Source organism: Mauremys reevesii, linkage group 5 (genome assembly GCF_016161935.1).
Source record: "Mauremys reevesii isolate NIE-2019 linkage group 5, ASM1616193v1, whole genome shotgun sequence".
In the NCBI taxonomy this organism is placed as follows: Eukaryota; Metazoa; Chordata; order Testudines; family Geoemydidae; genus Mauremys; species Mauremys reevesii.
In genome coordinates this window covers 136,145,001-136,167,198 of record NC_052627.1, presented here as the reverse complement: position 1 = coordinate 136,167,198, position 22,198 = coordinate 136,145,001, and the positions used below count along the sequence as shown (strand labels likewise).

General features: G+C 51.0%; 1 protein-coding gene across 11 annotated transcripts in view; it reads left to right on the top strand.

Annotated features, from left to right (window-relative positions):
- The window catches only part of DYSF (dysferlin), a 282,294-nt gene that overhangs the window by 87,381 nt on the left and 172,715 nt on the right, over positions 1–22,198 (top strand). For 6 of the 11 annotated variants that reach the window (XM_039540940.1, XM_039540938.1, XM_039540935.1 and 3 more), the window contains exons 14-21: positions 4,298–4,366; positions 4,467–4,510; positions 5,468–5,550; positions 12,163–12,278; positions 14,105–14,218; positions 14,986–15,163; positions 17,780–17,904; positions 21,720–21,826. In XM_039540940.1, the coding sequence (XP_039396874.1) occupies positions 4,298–4,366; positions 4,467–4,510; positions 5,468–5,550; positions 12,163–12,278; positions 14,105–14,218; positions 14,986–15,163; positions 17,780–17,904; positions 21,720–21,826 (836 nt within the window). Of the gene's footprint in view, positions 1–4,297; positions 4,367–4,466; positions 4,511–5,467; positions 5,551–9,492; positions 9,535–12,162; positions 12,279–14,104; positions 14,219–14,985; positions 15,164–17,779; positions 17,905–21,719; positions 21,827–22,198 lie in introns of all 11 variants that reach the window. The other 5 variants (XM_039540931.1, XM_039540934.1, XM_039540936.1 and 2 more) reach the window with 1 other exon arrangement.

Below are 22,198 nucleotides of genomic sequence, written 5' to 3'. Positions count from 1 at the left end.
GCTCCTTGTTCTGTCATCTGGTACCACTGAGAACAGTCTAGATCCATCCTCTTGGGAACCCCCTTTCAGGTAGTTGAAAGCAGCTATCAAATCCCCCCCCATTCTTCTCTTCTGCAGGCTAAACAATCCCAGTTCCCCCAACCTCTCCTCATAAGTCATGTGCTCCATCCCCCTAATCATTTTTGTTGCCCTCCGCAGGACTCTTTCCAATTTTTCCACATCTTTCTTGTAGTGTGGGGCCCAAAACTGGGCACAGTACTCCAGATGAGGCCTCACCAATGTCGAATAGAGTGGAATGATCACATCCCTCAATCTGCTGGCAATGCCCCTCTTATACAGCCCAAAATGCCATTAGCCTTCTTGGCAACAAGGGCACACTGTTGACTCAGATCTAGCTTTTCGTCCACTGTAACCCCTAGGTCCTTTTCTGCAGAACTGCTGCCTAGCCATTCGGTCCCCAGTCTGTAACAGTGAATGGGATTCTTCCGTCCTAAGTGCAGGACTCTGCACTTGTCCTTGTGGTGGAGAATTCCATTGTGCCGGAGGAGGGGAGTTGTTGACCATAGACCTCATCTTGGAGCAGCAGGCTTTTTTAGCTCTCCAGGGCCCAAGCAATTGTGCACCTTGAAGATAAGGGCCAAGACCTTGAACTGGACTCAGGTGGCTTTAACCTGTTCTGTGCCAAAGTTCCCTCTAAACTGTGCATGCTCAGATCTGCCCCCTGCTGTCAAGCATCATATACACTGACCAGTGCCTGCAATGCAGGGAAGCACCTTCATCAGGAGACATCTGCTTCTTGGGTGGGCCGAAGGAGGCTCTCGGGCCATCCCTCTTTCTGCAGCTACGTAAGAACGTAAGAACGGCCGTACTGGGTCAGACCAATGGTTCATCCAGCCCAGTATCCTGTCTTCCAACAGTGGCCAGATGCTTCAGAATGAATGAACAGAACAGGGCAATTATGAGTAATCCATCCCCTGTCGTCCACTCCTAGATTCTGGCAGTTGGAGGTTTTGGGGCACCCAGAGCATGTAGATGCATCCCTGACCATCCTGGCTAATAGCCATTGATGGACCTATCCTCCATGAACTTATCTAGTTCTTTTTTGAACCCTGTTATATTTTTGGCCTTCACAACATCCCCTGGCAATGAGTTCCACAGGTTGACTGTGCGTCGTGTGAAGAAGTACTTCCTTATGTTTTATTTTTAATTCTGCTGCCTATTAATTTCATCAGATAACCACTAGTTCTTGTGTTATGAGAAGGAGTAAATAACACTTCCTTATTTACTTTCTCCACACCAGTCATGATTTTATAGACCTCAATCATACCCCCCCTTTAGTCATCTCTTTTCTAAGTTGATCAGTCCCAGTCTTATTAATCTCTCCTCATACTCCTAATAGTTTTTGTTGCCCTTCTCTGAATCTTTTTCAATTCTAATATATCTTTTTCGAGATGAGGCAACCAGAATTGCACACAGTATTCAAGGTGTGGGTGTACCATGGATTAATATAGTGACATTATGTTATTTTTTATTTTATTATCTATCCCTTTCTTAATGGTTCCTAACATTGTTAGCCTTTTTGACTGCCACAGCACAGTGATCAAATGTTTCCAGAGAACTATCCACAATGACTCCAAGATCTCTTTCTTGAGTTGTAACAGCTAATTTAGATCCCATCATGTTATAGGTATAGCTGGGATTATGTTTTCCAATGTGCGTTACTTTGCACTTATCAACACTGAATTTCATCTGCCACTTTGTAGTGGCCCAGTCACCCAGTTTAGTGAAATCCCTTTGTAACTTTTTGTAGTTACTAGTTATTCTGAGTAATTTTGTATTGTCTGCAAATTTTGCCACTTCACTGTTTCCCCTTTTCCCAGATCGTTTATGAATATGTTGAACAACGCTGGTCTTAGTACAAATCCTTGGGGGACACCGCTATTTACCTCTCTCCCGTTGTGAAAACTGACCATTTATCCTACCCTTTGTTTCCTGTCTTTTAACCCATTACTGACCTATGACGGGACCTTCCCTCTTATCCCCTGATTGCTTACTTTGCTTAGGAGCCTTTGGTGGGGGACCTTGTCAAAGGCTTTCTGAAAGTCCAAGTACACTATATCCACTGGATCACCTTTGCCCGCATGCTTGTTGACTCCCTCAAAGAATTCTAATAGATTGGTGAGGCGTGATTTCTCAACAAATCATGTTCATCTATAGATTCTATGGGTCTGATAATTCTCTTCTTTACTAAAGTCTCGACAGTTTGTCTGATATGGACATTAGACTTATTGTCAGGATTGCCTTTTCTGAAAAATGGGCATTACGTTCGCTACCCTCCAGTCATCTGCTACAGAAGCTGATTTAAGTGATTGGTTACATACCACAGTTAGTAGTTCTGCAGTTTCATATCCGAGTTCCTTCAGAACTCTCGGGTGATACCATCTGGTGACTTATTACTGTTTAGTGGATCAATTTGTTAAAAAATCTTGTCTATTGATGCTTCAATCTGGGACAGTCCCTCAGATTTGTCACCTAAAAAGAATGGCTTGGATGTTGGATCTCCCCTATATCCTCTGCAGTGAAATCCCAGGCAGAGAATTCATTTAGCTTCTCCACAACAGCCTTGTCTTCCTTGAGTGTTTGTTTAGCACCTTGATCATCCACTGACTGTTTGACAGGCTTCCTGCTTCTGAAATACTTCAATTTTTTGTTGCTTTTTTTGTGTGTCCGTATCTAATTGCTCTTCAGATTCTTTCTTGACCTGCTTATTGTACTTTTACACTTGACTTGCCAGAGTTTATGGTCTTTTCTATTTTCTTCACTGGGATTTGACTTCCGCTTTTTAAAGGATGCCTTTTTTCTCCAACCACCTCGTTTACTCTGCTATTTAGCCATGGTGGCATTTTTTGGTCCCCTTACTTTTTTTTGTATTTGGTGCATGCATTGAGTTTGACCTCTAGTGTGGTGTTTTTAAATAGTCTCCATGAAGTTTGGAGGCATTTCACATATGACGATTCATTTTGATTTCCGTTTAACTAGCGTCCTCAGTTTTGTGTAGTTCCCTCTTTTGAAGTTAAATGCTACTGTGGTGGGTTTCTTCGGCACCTTCCCCCTCACAAGGATGTTAAATTAAATTACTTTACAGTGGCTATCACTGAGCAGTTCAGCTATAATCACCTCTTGGGCCAGATCCCGTGCTCCATTAGGACTGAATCAAGAACTGCCTCTCCTCTTGTGGGTTCCAGGACTAGCTGCTCCAAGAAGCCATCACATTAAGGTGTCCAGAAATTTTATCTCTGCATCCCGTCCTGAGGTGACATGTTCCCAGTCAATGTGAGGCTAGCTGAGATCCCCCATTATTTTTGCATTTTCTGTGTTTGTAGCCTCTCTAATCTCCCTGAGCATTTCACAGTCACTGTCACCGTCTTGGTCAGGTGGTTGGTAGTACATCCCTACTGCTATGCTTTCCTTGTTCCAGCATGGAATTTCTATCCAGAGAGATTCTGTGGTGCAGTTTGTTTCATTCAAGATATTTATTGTATTTGACTCTATGCGTTCTTTCACAGTGCCACCCCCCACCAGTGTGACCTACTCTGTTATTTCTGTATATTACCTGGTGTTACCGTGTCTCCCACTGCTCCCCCTCCTCCCGCCGCCACGGCTTGCTCCTCCCGGACCCTGGAAGGAGCTCCAAGCCTTCCTTTCCCCCACACAGTAGCTCTTTCTCCTGGCATCACATAGGGCCCTGAAGAAGATTTGGCTCGAGAGAGACAGTCTGAGGACCCTGACACAGGAGCGACAGACGCACCCTAAAAGTGTGTGTGTGGGGGGAACTGGTGTCTGATCCGTGGCCCCACCCCTGTACCACCTCTTCTCTCTGAGGCCCCTCCCCCTGCTTGCTCCTCTCTGCCTCCTTCCCCCTATCGCTCTCCCTTACGGCCAGTAAAAAGCGGGAGGTCGCAGCCCTCCCTGTTAAAAAAGTGGTGGAGTTATGGCCCCCTGGGCCCCCGTGTTCTGGTGCCCCTGCCCTGACACTACCCACACAGCCAGACAGCAGCAGGAAGGCCTGTTTTTTGGACACCCTGGCCCGTTATGGCTCAGGATTCCCTCCCTCAGGTGCATGTTGTTTCACCCTGGAAGGTTTCCTAAGAATTGGAAGCCACGAAACCTCCCCCCCCCCAGGGCCAGGAAACGTAACAGAAACAAACAAATGAATCTGGGTTGTGTCCTGGCTCGTAGAGAAGGGTGAGCCAACCCTGCCCTGACGCTGCCTTTTATTGTTCCCTTCTCTCGCCAGATCAGCTCTAAGATCCTGGAGAAGAACGCCAACCCCCAGTGGAACCAGCGCATCACCGTGCCGGCCATGGTGAGCAACAGCAGGTCTCTGCCTCTTGGGTCGCTTTGCTCCGAGCATTGCCCCTGAGCCGTTTGCACTGACCATTCCCCTTTTGTGCCTGTTTCTCTAGTTTCCTTCCATGTGTGAGAAAATGAGGATCCGGGTCATGGATTGGTGAGTTTGAAGCTGAGATAGAAGGAGGCAGGGTCCAAGAGGAGATGGGCCTTATCTACACAGTGGGGAGCCTGTTCTAAGGACCGATTTAGGCAGCCCCGGTCTCAATTGTCCTATGCTAGTGCAACCCAGATCCAAAATGCAGCAAGCGTCCCAAGCCAGACGCATTCCCAGAAACAACGCCTCCACTGCGCAAGGGCCAAGCGAGTTCTCCCAGGTCCGTTAAGGCTGGGGTGGGTCAGGTTACAACTGGCTGTAAGGAGAACTCCCCAGAGCTGTAACTTCCTGTACCTGCAACCAAGCGGCTCCAAACGTATAGGACATTATTTCTCACCTTCCTCACCATGCAGGAAAATACAGTTTGGTAGTAGCTGTAGGCAATAAGATGATGGGTGCTAGGCTAATAATCTTACACACAGGAGGGAGCCGACTAAGGGTATTTCTACACTGCAATTAAACACCCATGTCAGCTGATGTGGACTGTCAAATTGCAGGGTGGATGTTCAGGCTTGAACCCTACATGGCTAGAGCAGTGGATGGGGAGTCGGGATTTCTGGCTTCTATTGTGCAGTCTGCCACTGTCTCCCTTTGTGATAGTGGGCAAGTCACTTCGCTTTGCTCCATGCCTCAGTTTCCCATCTGTAACACCAAGTTAATGGGACAGAGCTACAGCTGGTAAAAATCAGCACAGCTTCATTGACTTCTGCTGGCCAGCTGACTCCAATGAAGCACTGTGGATTTACACCAGATGGGGATCTGGCCCACTGACTCCAATGGGGCACTGTGGATTTACACCACATGGGGATCTGGTCCAATAATATTGACCTGTCTTAATAGGGGTGACTTGGAAAGTTAACGTTCGTAAAGAATGTGGCACTCTCCCAAAGGAAGGATCTCTATGAGCAAAGCATAATCAACCAAACACTTGCTACAATTAAACCAAACCCCTTATTTCAGGGACCGTGTCACTCACAACGATGTCATTGGCACGACCCACCTGCGCATGTCTCAAATCTCTGCCCCAGGAGGACAGCTGGAAGGTAAGGAAAGGCCTGCGCCTGCAGTTTGCACTGGGCGCTATGGGGAATGCATGCTTGTGGCTTGGAGGCTGGTCTTGGCTTTGGTGAAGGAGAATTACTGACTGGGATCCTCTCTATGAAACCCTGGGGGATGGTGGGGGATGGTGCCTTCCCCTCCGACGGGCGAGTGTGCGGGAATCTCAAGTGACTCTGACTGAGGTTGGGTCGTGACAGCACTGGGTGACTCTTTAAGGCATGTCGTGAATGTCGTCTACGCTAAAGCTCTGGGTGGGTTTTGGCTGCGGCCCAGCTCCATCCCAGCAGGGGCACTAGAAATGGGTGGGATGAGCCCTGGGCATGCAATGGGACCCTGCCTGTGGACAGGAGGGGAGCATATGCTCTCTTGTGCTGTCAGCCAGCTCTGCCAGCTGCTGAGGAGACAGCCGGGGCTGAGGTGGGGCTGGCTCTTGCACAGTGTGGGGTACAAAGACAGGGAGGCATCTTGTGCCCTCCCTGTCCCATGGGCACCTGTGGAAGGGGCAGTCATCACTTGGCACTAGGGCATCCAGGGCTAAACTTTGCTTCTATTGATGCCAATGGCAAAGCTCCGAATGGGGGGCACAATTTGACCCCAAATCCTCACTGCAGGACCCCAGTGTGTCTTCCAGTTATTGGCTATGGCCCGGTCCAGCAAAGCACTTAAGCAGGTGTGTAACTTGAAGAAGGTGGATTATCCCCTTGGCTTCACTGGGCCTGCTCCAGTCCAAAGGGTAAGCACGTGCTTACATGTTTTGCTGGATCGGGGCATATACCCATGGGGTATCTTTGGATTCACTTAGCCAAACTCTCCCCTTGCTTCTTCACTGGTGCAAGCCCCGCTAACCTCCCGCTGGGGCCTGGGTTGCTTGAGCATGGTAACGTCCTTGTGAAGCACCGGTGGTGGCCCGCTGGGCGTTTGAACTTCTGCACGTGTGTCCGCTTTGAAGTGCAAGCTCCATGGGGCAGAGGTGGAGAATTGCTCTGTCTGAGCGTGCCCTGGTTCAATAAAGAAGCATTAGGGAGGGTGGAGCTCATTTTGCCTTAGTTTGAACCCACCTTCACATTGTAATCTAGGACCTGGGAAGATTCCCCTCCTGCCTGTTCTCAGTGCACAGAGGGTGGGGAAAGACTGTGTGGGTTCAGGGATCTGGGACTCTGCTAAGTCCTGACTAAGTGTCTTCCCTCCAGGGTATGTCTACACTGCCCTGTAAACCCAGATCGGTTGGGCCCGGGCTTGTGGATTCTGTGTTTCCAGCCATGTGCTGGAGCATCGACACTTAATTATAAACTGACATAAGAACAGCCACAGTAGGGTCAGACCAAAGGTCCATCTAGCCCAGTATCCTGTCTTCCAACATTGGCCAGTGCCAGGTGTAAACCTGGGTTTACAGTTGCTGGACTCAGGTCTCTCAGCCATGCTAACGCATCCACACTACACTACACAGACCTTCTGACCCGGGTCTGTGGCTTGAGCAGTGTCCACACTGCAAAATGACAGGCTTAGATCCAAGTCACAGTGGGATTTGGGTTCTGACCCCTACCCAGCAGAATCCTAGGACTCAGGTCCAAAAGGGGGACTGGAGGTCAAACCTGAATCAGAGGCTGGACTTAGACGTACCCTCAGTGGCTGGCTCACATAAGAGGTTTATGAGCCTGTTATTTGCCGTAGCAGGGAGGCTTGGTCTTCTAGCTCCAGTGGTAGCAGCTCATGCTTTTAGTACTCAGGGTCTTGGGTTCAAGTCCTGAAGACGGCCCAAGTGGGGGCTGAGGGGGTCTAGCAATCAGCTGCCAGCCCTCAATCACACGATCTGTGTCATGGTATTCGTGTCAGGCGGGAGGAAGTGCAGGGACTCACAGTTCACTTTGTCGTGTCGTGGTGGTTTCTGAATAACCCAGGTCTTTGCAGCTGCTTGGAGCTGTTGTAGGGACTGTAGCCTGAACCTGCCCTAACCCCATCGGTTACTGAATAACTCCTGCAGCTAACTCCCTTTGCTGCTCTGTTCCGACTGTCCTCACTGCTATGCTCAGGTTGGTTTGTACTGGCTGCGCTCCAGACAGAATCCTTGTGAACGAGCGCCAGGTGCTGACACAATTGCAGCTTGCATGGTTTGGCGTATCCACACGGTAGCATTTCTCCTGGACCAATCACGTGTCAATGGTCTTGGCCTGCCCATGCTTATGGCATAGCACAGCCATGTTCCCACTGGTGCACTCTGGGAAATTTGGGGCAGCTGCACCCTCCTGTCTCTGCTGAGTGGCAGAGGATTGTGGGTATTTTCTCACATGGCGCAATGCATTTTGGGATCTTGCTCATAGACCAGGGAGGTAGAGGGACCAGCTAACCCTATTACTCATGCACAGTTAAATGACCCCCCACTCAAAAACATACATAGCAGAACTTCCAGGTGAGATTCCAGCCGCAGCTCTGCTTACGAGCCGGGTGGAAACATGGTGCCCTCACAGTGCTGAGGAAAGGAATGCCTGGGCCTAAAACACACGGTGTCAACCTGGCGACAAACTCGGTAAAGGTCTGTAATGCAGTTGGGGCCTTAGGGCGCAGCTAACCTGTTCTTACAACACAAACTGCCCTGCCAACGCATGCAGAGTATGGAGTTCAGACTGCAATGCCGTGCGCCCACTGACACGGGCTTTGTCTAGTCATCCTCCCTTTCCTGGGAGGAAACCTAACGTGTGGGCCAACCTGGGCAGCTGCAGATCCCTAGAGAGAGCGCGCGAGGGAGTGGGGGACAGGGAACAGGGGTACGCTGGAGGTGTTTGGAAGTGTTTCCCTTAGGCCAGCCCCAGCCCTATGCTCTTAGGGGCTGTTGCACTGCAAAGCGCATTGGGAGCCGAAGGGTTTTACTCCCGATCAATGGCTCAGCGGGGCCATGCAGGCACGTGGATACAGAGGGACCCTCTGACAGTTCATTTCTCTGCCGGCCACAGGAGCAAGGTGTTGTGGGAGGGACCTACACCCACACCTACCGTGTACCCAGGAGATCCCCACTCGACAGCCCATTGCAACTCACTCTTCGAAGGATGAACCACTGGGATACACCCTTTCCTTCCCCCCCGCCTCCCATGCTAACAGATGCCCCTTGTTCCCTTTCTGTCCCGTCCCCCAGATACAACATGTGCAGTGTCCCATGTGGTAGAGAAATCCTGGGGCTTGGCTGTGATGCATACAAAGGCAGCTGGACACAAACACACCTTGGGGGTCTCTCTGGCCTACAGTCACCACACAGGGTCCCCCCATGTCCTAGCCTGGATTCAGCAGCCATCCAGGGACTGATTCCGCTTTTCCACATCCCCCTAATGACCAGCACTCACGACCCAGCCAGGTTCCAAGCCCTCTGTCTGAGGGCCCCTATGTCTCGCCTTGCACAGGGCCCCACAGAACTAAAGGCCAGCTCTGGGGAGACAGCGTTTATAGAGGAGCAGAATGGAAGCCCCTAGTTGTTCCATGGTGCTTTGGGATGCCCGTTGCAGCCCCGGGGACCTTTGGGTGAAGGGGTAGGGTGTTGCCATTGTCAGAGATGGGCTCGAGCCACAGCTAGATTTGGTGCAATGCATTGTGGGACACAGAGCAGGGAGGTAGATTTGGACCTCTGCTGGGCTCCTGGGAGGCGGTTTGGCCGGCTGACTTGAGTAAGGAGGCCAGGCTTGGGCTCTGTAGGAAAGGCTCCCAGGGCACTCCCAGGGCCTCATGTGATATGGTGCAGCATGAGTAGCTTCCAGCCAGAGTGACCTAGCAGACTATAGCTGTTCCGTTCCCCTCTCGGTCTCTCTCTAGAGTCTGGCACAAAAAGCCCCATTGCAGCAGCAGCTTGCATTTCCCATAATGCATTGGTCTCATGTCACGCTCCTTCCACTCCTTCTCTGTTGTTCCCACTCTAACCTTCTCTTCATTTCTTTGTGCCTCAGATGAGTTTCCTCTTCTTGCGAAGCCCCTGAAAGCTACAGCCAGTACGTCCCTCTAGCCTGTTGGTTGCAATTATGGTTTTGTAATTTGGCCGTTTTAGCCGTGTTTAGACACACTGGGACACTGGACAGAACCAGGATCAGCAAAAGCCTCAGTGTCTGAAACGTGGCTTGTCAAAGGGAGTGAGCCACTGAGATATGACCCCAGACCTCCTCCAGCCTCATATGTGCCCACCTTGGATCATCTGTAGGGTGGGATGGGCCACGGTATGGAGTCTCCACTGTCCTTTGGCCTCTGGTGGGGTTGGTATGCCAAGCCCGAGGCACTGCTCTCTGTTAGTGATGATCTTTCTGTTGAACACTGACGGTATTTCGTGTGGTAAGCAGGACTGAGGATGTCTTGTGCTGCTCACTGAGCCAAGGCCTGGTGCATTGGGCCTGGCCGGTTTCAAAGAACAAGGCAGAGGGACACCGGTTTATTCCTGCTCTCCTGGTGCTGCTGCATCAGACACCTGGCATCTGATGCCACTCTCTCAAGCAATGCACTGAGGGTCACCTGATGGATCATTAGGTGTCCTAAGGAAGAGGGTGCTGAGCCAGATCCTCATCTGGTGTAAACCGGCACACGCTCCGTGACAGTCAGTGGGATAGATCCCTAGTTCACTGCGGTCAGTGGAGTGATGCTGATTGACACCTGCTGGGAATCCGGCCCACTCCTTTAGTACCCCAAATATGGGACTTTAGGAAGACGAGAGCTTTCATCATCCCAGGATAAATTCCGTTCTCTAAATTCCAAACACCCCGAAAGAGGGAATGGGGCTAAAATCTGATCTGAATTGTGTGGCTTGGGCCCCTCTCTGGTGTGGACATGGCCTAACACTGCCATGGCTCCCCAGTGTATATCGGAAGTAGCTCCTGTGAATTCAGTGCAATTACTGCAGATTGGCTGGACTGGAGTCTCTGAGATCAGGCTCTCACTGGCAGGGGCTCCCTCTGTTGAATTGTATAGTTGTGTCCACTGCTGTGTGTGAGATGGAGGAAGTGCTGGGTGGCCCGTCCGCCGATGCTTTGTGACTGGCTTTATTGGGAATGGGACTGGCCTTAGCACCGCACGTAAAGGGCTCTCAGTTCTGCCAGTGTAACGCTGGAGTAGTTGTACAGAGTAAACAGAGCAGTCACCTAACCAGGGCCTGATTCTGACCTCACTCATGCTGGTGTCACCCCATTGATGTCGATGGCCCCAATCCCAGACTATGTCTGTGCTTGGTGCAGCCAGGGAGACCGGGGAATGCAAAGTTGGCTTTAAACCACCAATCAGGACTGATTAGATCCTTGGTGTAAGTTAGATCAGCCCCAGGGCTATCTTAAGGCCTGGCTGCCTCTGGCTGTGCTGTGGCATTGACACACCAGCCACACCTCCTTTATCTCAGCTACAAGCCCTATAGTGGGTGGCAATGGAGAGGTTCTAGCTACTCACAGGTTCCATGAGCCAGTTAAATTGCCAGTGTGTGTTTTGTGCAATGTGGGCGTGGCATAAAGCAGTCACATTTGGGGCGTGGCATGGTCTCATGGAGTTACCCTCCTATGTGTGAGATTGGAACCAGACCTGCAGTGGGCCCATTTATAGAGCATGCAGTAGAGGAGGGATAGCTCAGTGGTTTGAGCACTGGCCTATTAAACCCAGGGTTGTGAGTTCAATCCTTGAGGAGGCCACTTAGAGATCTAGGGCAAAAATTGGTCCTGCTAGTGAAGGCAGGGGGCTGGACTCGATGACCTTTCAAGGTCCCTTCCAGTTCTAGGAGATTGGTATATCTCCAGTTATTACCTTTAGGGAACTGCTACCCGACTCTTCCACAATAAGATAACACTGTTGCAAAAAAAGCAAACATCATTCTGGGATGTATTAGCAGGAGTGTTGTAAGCAAGACACAAGAATTAATTCTTTTGCTCTGCTCTGCACTGATTAGCCCACAACTGGAGTATTGTGTACAGTTCTGGGTGCTACATATCAGGAAAGATGTGGACAAATTGGAGAAAGTCCAGAGAAGAGCAACAAAAATGATTAGAGGTCTAGAAAACATGACTTATGAGGGAAGATTGAAAAAATTGGGTTTGTTTAGTCTGGAGAAGAGAAGACTGAGAGGGGACATGATAACAGTTTTCAAGTACATAAAAGGTTGTTACAAGGAGGAGAGTGAAAAATTGTCCTTGTTAACCTCTGAGAATAGGACAAGAAGCAATGGGCTTAAATTGCAGCAAGGGTGGTTTAGGTTGGACATTAGGAAAAACTTCCTAACTGTCAGGGTGGTTAAGCATTGGAATAAATTGCCTAGGGAGGTTGTGGAATCTCCATCATTGGAGATTTTTAAGAGCAGGTTGGACAAACCCCTGTCAGGGGTGGTCTATATAATACTTAGTCCTGCCATGAGTGCAGGGGACTGGACTAGATGACCTCTCGAGGTCCCTTCCAGTCCTGTGATTCTATGATTTTAAGATAATAACAGAGTCTAGTCCACAAGGGATCCGTGTTCCTGCCCTTGGCACTCATTGGGCCAAAACCCTGTAGTTAGAGGAATATGCTATAGTTTGCTCAGTGCCCGTTCTCTTTTTATGCATTAATGAGAAGGGCTGTTGTAGTGGCTCAGTAACTGATTGCTCCCTGTGGTCTCCTAGTGGACGATGAGCTGGGATTCCTGCCGACGTTTGGGCCCTGTTACGTAAACCTTTACGGCAGCCCGAGGGAATTTACCGGGTTTCCAGATCCCTACGAGGAACTCAACATGGGAAAGGTGAAGTCGTGGTTGTTCAGTTTTCAAAAATTCTTCTTTGCAAAATGAAACACTCTCATTATCCTGAACTTTCATTAATCGTTGTGACAGGTTGGATCAGAGAAACCCCCTTTGGGACTGCCTCCTGATGTGCCGAGACTACCTCTAAGCGTGTTTTCCCTGGCAGCTTGGGACTTCAGTGCCCTGCCTGGTTTGAGCCAGACACGCTAGCCTGTTACAAACACAGACCCAGGTCTGAACTACGTCCCTCAAAAGCTGCAGGCTTAACTGAAAAGAGCTTAAGAAGTGCTCCTGTCTCCAGCATTCAGGCACCCAGCTCCCAATGGGGTCCAAACCCCAAATAAATCCATTTTACCCTGTATAAAGCGTATACAGGGTAAACTCATAAATTGTTTGCCCTCTATAACACTGATAGAGAGATATGCACAGCTGCCCCCCCCCCAGGTATTAACACATACTCTGGGTTAATTAATAAGTAAAAAGTGATTTTATTAAATACAGAAAGTAGGATTTAAGTGGTTCCAAATAATAACAGACAGAATAAAGTGAATCACCAAGCAAAATAAAATAAAACATGCAAGTATAAGCCTAGTACAGTAAGAAAACTGAATACAGATAAAATCTTGTCCTCAGAGATGTTTCAAGAAGCTTCTATCACAGACTGGACACCTTCCTGGTCTGAGCCCAATCCTTTCCCCTGGTACAGCCCTTGTTCCAGCTCAGGGGGTAGCTAGGGGATTTCTCATGACCGCAGCCCCTTTGTTCTGTTCCACCCACTTCTATATCTTTTGCACAAGGCAGGAATCCTTTGTCCCTCTCTGGGTTCCCACCCCTCCCTCTAAATGGAAAAGCACCGGGTTAAAGATGGATTCCAGTTCAGGTGACATGATCACATGTCACTGTAAGACTCCATTATGTACTTGCCAGCACACACGTATACAGGAAGACTCACAAGTAAAGCAGAGCCATCTACAGTCAATTGTCCTGGTTGATGGAAGGACCACACTTTGCATAATTACAATAGGCCCTCAGAGTTATGTTTCATATTTCTAGTTTCAGATACAAGAATTATACATTCATACAAATAGGATGACCACACTCAGTAGATTATAAGCTTTATAATGACACAAGAGACCTTTTGCATGAAGCACATTCCAGTTATATTATATTCACACTCATGAGCATATTTTCATAAAATCATATAGAGTGCAACGTCACAATCGTTACTAGGATTGGAGCTGGGCGATATTTTTCGGAAGAATAGTTTGCCAAAAAACACAGCTTTGGTCAACATAAAACTATTCACAAACTGGATGCAAATTGGTTCAGCCACTCACAAAACAGGCGGCGGTGGTGGAGGAGGTGATGCTACCTCCTTGCTCCGTTCCCCCAAATAGCCTTTAGCTGAGTGCTTAGGACACTTATCCCAGACGTGGGAAACCCACGTTCGAATCCCCACTCTGGAACAGACCCCAAATGGATGTTTTTGTTTCACAAAAAATTCCCCAAATTTTCAGTCGGTTTGACCCAGATGGAAACTCTTTTGATTTTTCACAACTGCTACTAAATCGAAAAGGCTGCTCTTCTCCCATATCTAAACAGGATCCATTGCACCTACAGGAAATTATTACCCCTCTTGACAAATACATCATCAAAAAAAGAACATAGTCTGCTTTACATCTGTAAGGGGCTGCGTAAAACATTGCCTGCTCCTGCTCCTCTTGAACTGAACAAAATCAACGGCAGAGCTCCCATAGACTCCAGTGGGAGCATATCTGAAATGCAGCTGCCTTGGTAACGGCACTTTCTTCTTATCTAACTCTAAGGGAGAGGGAGTGGCCTTTCGGGGCAGGTTGCTGATGGAGCTGGAGACAAAACTGGTGGAACATATTGAGCAGAAGTTGGAGGACATCCCGCCCGATGATATTCTACGGGTAGAGGTATGTGGCATCCTTACTGAATCACTACTGAGGAGTCAAGCATCACGCTGGTTATAAATCACAGGGTTGGTAACTGGCAGAGCTGGGGACTGAACCTGCAACCTCCAGAACTAAAGCCTGTTGCTCCACAGTTGGAGCCAAAAGGCTCTCCCTGTTAGCCAGCTGCTGGCGCAGACTCATCGCCTCACTGACTCGGGCATTGAGGGTATATAGCGTGGTCGTCTACTGCCTCTTGACCACCCTCTCCTGGAGAGAGGTCGCCCTCTGAGGCTCTGTGCCTGGGGCCATCCTGTCTCTTCAGGGGCCCTTTGAGAACTCTCAGTTCAAACGGTCTCCAGAAGGGATCCCACTTAGTCCTCAGGTGCCTACCGGCTCCCTGGGCCCCAGCCCTAGGTCAGCATCCCTCCCGGCAGTACACCCACACAATGAGTGAAGTGCAAACTGGTGCAGCTTGCAGCCCGGTCTCTGCCCAGCTCCTTGGGCAGGGTCTCTCCCAGGTCTCCCTGTCAGGAGAGCTTTCCACTGCGTGTGCTTTTCCCTCGTCGACTCCCTGCAGTGTGTCTCTGGAGCCATCTGCCTCCTGTCTCCCCCTTCATGCAGTGAGAGAGGGGCAGCTCTCTTGCATGCTGGCCTTCAGCTGCCCCTCCCTGCCCCTTCCACGCCATCCTGGGAAGCGGCGCATGCGGGAGTGGGCGAGGGTTTGGCTAGGAGAAGCCCCAGGTCAGAAGCTGCGGCTCCTCCCACGGGGCCGGCTCTGTGTGTTGCAGAAGCACCTGCGGCGGCGCAAGTACTGTCTCTTCGCCGCCTTCTACTCGGCCAGCATGCTGCAGGACGTCGACGCCGCCATCCAGTTCGAAGTCAGCATCGGCAACTACGGCAACAAGTTTGACAACACGTGCCTGCCGCTGGCCTCCACCACGCAGTACAGCGGGGCTGTGTTTGACGGTGAGGCGCGGGCGGGCGTGCGGGCACAGGGAAGGGGGCGCGACGTGGCAAGGAGACCACTCCTCAAATCAGGTCGCGCCCACGGGGCCCATATGACTACAGCCGCCCAGAGGCAATGCCCCTTATATGATGGGCAGAGGCAGGGCTGGCTCCAGGCACTAGCTTATCAAGCAGGTGCTTAGGGCGGCAGCTCCGGAGCGGGGCGGCACTTTCAGGTATTCGGCGGCAATTCAGCAGAGGGTCCCTCACTCCCACTCGGCGCGAAGGACCTCCCGCTGAATTGCCGCAGATCGCGATCACGGCTTTTTTTTTTGGCTGCTTGGGGTGGCAAAACCCCTGGAGCCGGCCCTGGGCAGAGGAAACCACCTGCATCCTGGCAGGTTTCCTGGCCTTCCTGCTCCCTGCAAGCCTCTGTCATTGCGCTGCTGTATCCTGGCAACCATGGTGCCCTGGCTCAGAGGTAGGCCAGAGCCCTGACCCGTTACAGGCCCAGCTCAGCCTCTGACACCGATTGAACAAGCTGCACACGCGCACACAGTCTCGCGCTCTCTCTCTTTGAGCCAGGGTGCGAATGGAAGAGATACAGCGTGTTCCACTATTTAGAGTTGTCAACTTTCTACTTGCACAAAACCTAACACCCTTGCCACGCCCCCTGCCCCTCCCCACGGCCCTGCCCCTGCTCTCTCCGCCTCCCCCCCCCCTTTGCTCGCTCTCCCCACCTTCACTCAGTTGCTCATTTTCACTGGGCTGGCTCAGGGGGTTGGGGTGCGGGAGGGGGTGAGGGTTCTGGCTGCAGGTGCGGGTTCTGATGTGGGGCCTGGGATGAGGGATTTGGGGTGCAGGAGGGGGCTCCGGGCTGGGGCTGAGGGGTTTGGAATGTGGGAGGGGGCTCGGCTGGGGAAGGGGCTTGGGGTGGGGGGTGAGGGCTCTGGCTGGCAGTGCAGACTCTGGGGTGGGGCTGGGGCTGAGGGGTTTGGAATGTGGGAGGGGGCTCGGCTGGGGAAGGGGCTTGGGGTGGGGGTGGTGAGGGCTGTGGCTGGCAGTGCAGACTCTGGGGTGGGGCTGGGGATGAGGGGTTTGGAATGTGGGAGGGTGCTCCGCTGGGGAAGGGGCTTGGGGTGGGGGGGCTGAGGGCTCCGGCTGGCAGTGCAGACTCTGGGGTGGGGCTGAGGATGAGGGGTTCAGAGTGCGGGAGGCGGATCAGGGCTGGAGCATGGGGTTTGGGCATGGGGTGTGTGAGGGCTCCATCTGGGGATGCAGACTCTGGGGTGGGGCTGGGGATGAGGGGCTTGGGGTATAGGAGGGTGCTCCAGGCTAGGATCGAGGGATTTGGAGGGCAGGAGGCGGATCAGGGCTGAGGCAGGGGGCTGGGGCATAGGAAGGGGAGAGGGGTGCAGGCTCCAGGTGGCGCTTACCTCAAGCAGCTCCCAGAAGCAGTGACATGTCCCTCCTCTGACTCCTACACGGACTCGTGGCCAGGTGGCTCTGCATGCAGCCCTGTACGCAGGCGCCGCCCCCGCAGCTCCTATTGGCCGCTGGCGCTTGGGGTGGGAGCAGCGTGCGGAGCCCCCAGCGCTCCTACGTATAGGAGCCAGAGAGAGGGGAGACATGCCGCTGCTTCCGGCAGCCTATCTTAGCTCCACTGTGGCAATCTTAGCTCCACTGTGCCACTGACCAGACTTTTAATGGTCCGATCAGCACCACCGCCATGGTCCCTTTTCGACTGGGATGAAAACTGGCCACCTGGCCACCCTACCACTATTGGCTGTTCCTTTTTTGGTGGGATACCTTCAAGAGCCCGCACCCCTGAGTAAAATTTACCTCCCCCTTCCATCTCCTTGAGCCTAGCAGAACTCCTTGAGCGCTCACGGCCATCCAAGATGCCATGGCAATTTTTGCAATGTTTAGGGTTGCTGTCCTGGCCACGTTCCATGCCGGGCAGTTGCATTCTGCCTGCCTAAAATTTCCTCCTGTTGTTGTTTTAGTTGGATGTGGTATTCCTCTTCACTCCCCAGCTGAAACTGTTGAGTGATGTTCCAGGGTACTCAGCTGCCCTCAGTTGCACCCCAGCAGTGGCTGCCTTGCTGTGGTGGGTGGAGTGATTTTGGTGCATGTAGGATAGGTGAAGGGTTCGGGGGTATAAATGGTGTGACAAATGTGTAAACTATTATTAAGATTGCAATGAACTGATCGTGTGTGTGTGTACTGCTGCCCTCCTCTGCAGGAAATCAGAACTGTTCAAGTGTGAGTCATAGGCCCAAATAACAACAGATAATGGAGACTCCTCTTTAGCTCCAGGGGCCTGTGCTTTTGGAGCAGAATCTTTTTCTGTCCCCAGGAGGTCCCAGCTGGCCCCAGCATAGTGGCATCTACATAGCTGTGGGTTTGTTACAACAGTTCGAGTTGCACTAGACATCTCATTTCATACCAAGGCTGATTGGATTATAATTAATCTCACTGCTTCACACACAGAGGGAACCAGGACTAAAACCTTTTGCCCTTCAGGTCAAAGAGCACAATGCACCAGGCCTCTGCCCCTTTCTCTGTCTGTGGGCCAGTCGGTCGCAGGTGACATCCCGCACACAGAGCCAGATACGAGTGTGTTCTGTCCCACAGGTTGCCAGTATTACTACCTCCCCTGGGGCAATGTGAAGCCGGTGGTGGTGCTGTCATCCTACTGGGAGGATATCAGCCACCGAACGGACATGCAGAACCTTCTCCAACGCACTGCAGACAGGCTGGTGAGTAAAGCGCTGCCTTTGCATCTCTGTGGGAGAGCCCAGGGCTGCCAGGTCTGCTGGCATTCGTGCTGAGCCTTATTAGTATGACCTCATGTACACCAAGGAGGAATCTGTATTGAGTTAATTAGTGACTCTGGGGCATGGTATTGCAGGGGGCAGCATCTTTCAGAGATAGAAAACCAAGCTCCTCAAACTTGGGATCACTAAAGCTGTTGGGAAATTAATAAGGGAGTTAATGCCAGTGTCTAGGAGGCCAAATAATGATCATCACATTCAGCCTCTCTAAGTCCCCATTTAGCCAATAGTATCCTTCAGGTCCTGGTTTTAAACAGTTGTTAAAACAGCCTCAGTGTTCCTCCCCAGAGGAAGCTGAACTCAGACAGGTGGAGGGGTTGGTAAACAGTGATCTCCAGGAATACAGGGTGTGATGGTGGGTGTGGGGAACTAAGAATGGCAGAAGCCATAGGAGGATTGACAGTGAAGAGTGAAAAGGCTCTTTTTTCTTTCCCTCTTAGTCCTGAGGACTCCTGATTTGCAATTTGAACCACACTGTTCTAGAAAGACATTACTATAATTGTATCCTCGCTTAGTACAGGAGTGATAGTGATAGTGTGTGCCCTCTGTGTTTCATGAGGGGGAGTGGCTGCTATGGCTGGGGAGGCATTGGGTGTCTCATGGGGAGGGCAGAGGTGCCCCAGAGGCAAAGATCTCACATCTGGATTAGGTCCGGTTTGGGTTCGAGGCTCAGCCGCAGCTAGGTTTGGGGTTGGACAGAAGGGAAACCTGCATGATTTTTGCCTTTTGGGGACATGTGAATCTATTTGGGGGAAAAGCTGTTCTGGTTCTGGATTCCTAACCAGAACCCAACTCTAGAGGTGGGGTTATGAATCCAAACCAGCTCCTTTCTCCTCCGACTGTGGGAGAGACATCTGAATCCCATCGCTAGGAGGAACAGAGAGAAATGTGAACTCCTAATATTCAAATGCCCTCGCCCATCAGCGAGCATGTGAGCCATGTGCTAGCTGGAAAAACCCTTCTGTCTCCCCTCCGCACTGCCTTTCACTTGCTGATCTCCACGTGCCTTCCCTGGACAGCAGTGGCTAAGTCTTATTACCCCCCCACCCCAGAGTCACTCCGAAGCTCAGGCTGGCATTGAATGCGGCCTATTGAGCAGTGGGTCACGCAGGCAGCAGATAACACCCACACACCAGCCTCTGCAGTGGCTATGCTTGGGCCAGACCTGAGCAGGGAGGCAAGACAGCTGCTGGCAGGGTGTTCTCCCTGAGGCACCCTCCCCAGGGTCTGTGGAGGCTGGCATGTTGCAAGGCCCACCTGTCCTGCGTGGTGTTTAGGGAGCTTGGGGGTTCTGAGGCCCAGGGGGTAGGGGTGGAAGACGGAGTTACGCGAGCTGTCCTGAGGAGGTTAGGGAGGACGGCTGCGGTTCTTGTGGGAGAGTCTGCTAATTGGAATATTTGCCACCGGAAATAGAGCTGAGCTAAAACTTTGCACTGAAAGCTGTAGCTTTCTCGTTCTGGGAGTGCCCCGAGCAGTGGAAAGGGGCCGGCGAAAATGAAAACGGCAAAATTACAGCAGAGGAAACTGAGGCACAGAGCAGGGAAGTGACTTACCCAAGGTCACAGAGTGAGCTGGTGACAGAGCTGGGCATAGAAGTCAAACCTCCTGACTCCAGTCCCCCTCACCTTTAACCACTAGGCAACGCTCCCTCTCATTAACAGGTCCTTAGATTTTAACGATTTTAGAGCTTCCGACAGACGTGGATTTAATGTCTACATCCAGAGGACTCTGCCCTGAGCAGGGAGAGAATGACTCAGGGAGGAGCTCTCGCTTGCAAACATCTGGCTTCAATAAATAGCCACATACAATGGCAAACAGGAAAGACACACTGAAGGGACACAGGAGGGAACACGTCTAAAAATAAGTGAGGTGACTGTACATTCTGCAAAGGACTACACAAAAAGGGCTGTTTGGAACCACGGGAATCTGCTTGACTCACTCCCAGGCTGGTGTGCTTTGCACTTCGTACTTTCCCGTAATTTGACCTTGCTTGGAAGGAAGCTGCGCTGCCAAAGCAGAAATGTCTGCGCTATTCAAAAATATGATGTTCCATGCACCCAGCTGCAGCCTGCGCACATGCTGCGCTCAGCAACTGCAAATACCGCACCGCATCTGCTACTGCGCTCAGCAACTGCAAATATCACACGCTGCAACTCAGCACCTGCTGCACTGCACATGCACACGCTGCGCTCGGCAACTGCAAATACTGCACTGCATCTACAGACTGCGCTCAGCAACTTCACATATCACACCACATGCACACGCTGCAACTCAGCACCTGCCGCACTGCACGCACTGCGCTCAGTAGCAGCAACTACTTCACTGCAGACACACACGCTGTGCTCAGCAGCTGCAAGTACCGCACCACATCACACGCACATCCACTGCACTCAGCAACTCACACTCAGTTGCACAAGCTACACACATGTGCACTCACACTGCACTCAGCAAGCTGTGCTGCACTGGGCATACACAGCACCCATGCACACGCTGTATCGCAGGGTCACAGCATGGTGCCTCAGTACTCCAGGAACTCGTTGCACAACCTGGGGCATGCGGCGCTATGTGCAGGCTGCCCATGGACTCCCGGTGTGACCTCAAGGAAGTCACATAGTCTCTCTGGGCCTGGGATCCCCCCTCTGAAATGGCAAAATGGAACACTCAACTCTTTGGGATGGAGCCTCACTTTTAACATATACAGTGCTTAGCATAACAGAGCCCTGATCTCAGTAGCGGCATCAAGGTGATCAGAGGGCCAGCCCAATAGTCTTCTGTTTATCAGATCCTGCTCATAACAACACGCTTTTACATAACATGTCCAACTGCTTCTTAGGTTGGCCACAACATGTAACGTAGAGAGAGTGCTTTTACAGCATAGATTCCTAGATTCGAAGGCCAGAACGGACCATTGTGATCCTCTAGTCTGACCTCCTGCATAGCACAGGCCAGAGAACGGCCCCAAAATAATTCCCAAAGCAGATTTTTTAGAACATCCAATCTTGATTTAAAAATTGTCAGTGATGGAGAATCCACCATGACCTCTGGCACATTGTTCCAATGGTTAATTACACTCCCCATTAAAAACGTATGCCTTATTTCCAGTCTGAAACCTTCCCTCCATCCCCATCTGGGTTGACAACAGGGTTTGAACCCAGAACTTTCTTGTGCTAAAAGTTATGTTTGTAGAGCATCTTTTCATGGTTGGAGTGGCATTATAGGACCCCTGTGTGTGTGTGAAATTTAAAATAACCAAACCTGCTGCTCAGGAAATGCTCCATTAATGAAGTAGGATGAAAGCTTGAGGGGCCTTCTTTAAAAATCTGTTTGTATTTAGGGAGACGTCCCCCAGATTGAAAAAAGACAAAGCCACTTGTAGGGCACCAATGTTTCTTTCTTGCTCTCTGTCTCCCCCAGCTGGGGTCTCCAGCAGGAATGGAACCCTGGTGCTTCAACACTAAGAGCACAGGCTAAAGGAGCAGCTCCGTTAACTTGTAGTGGTAGTAGGCTCTGATCCACTGTTTGGACCAGCAACTAGATGGGGGAGTGGCACACAGATTCACAAGCACACACAGGAGGCTATGAAAATTGAGGCCTCCCATTGGCCGCAGGAGGGGAGGCCCTTGGGATATGTTGGGCCCTCAAATGACATTGTGCTTTTGCGCAGCGCTGGTCTGTAGGGTGCGGGTTAGGGGAAGGCGCCATAATCAGTGCCTGAGTTCTCTGCTCTGTGTGTTGTGTAGGAAGCAGGCTTGGAGCTGGTCCACCTTGCACTCAAGGCCAAGTGCTCATCAAATGACTTGGATTCATTGGTTTCCCAGTTGATTGATGACATCATCGCGGACTGCAGGTATTTCTGCCAAATTAAACTGTGAACCTTTTCATGCGCTTATTACAAGAACATTTATTTATGTTGGAAGGGGCCTTGTGCTGAAAAATCCTGGTCATTTGCTAATGTTTACTTCAAAGGTTGTTGAGCCAAGGCACGGAGTTGAAAAGGTGACATTTAAAGCAGATCATAAATTTCCACTCTTTATGCAAGGGCTGCAACCCAGCATACCTGAATAAGCCTCATTGTATCGCAGCTTGAGCCACTGCAATAGATATGCTTCCAGCTGGAATCTAGGGCTAGAAAAAAAGAGCCGCCTAGAATTTACATTCGCAGATACTGTTGTGGTAGGAATGAACTTTGATGAAGCAGTGACTTCTGCTCTGGATGTAT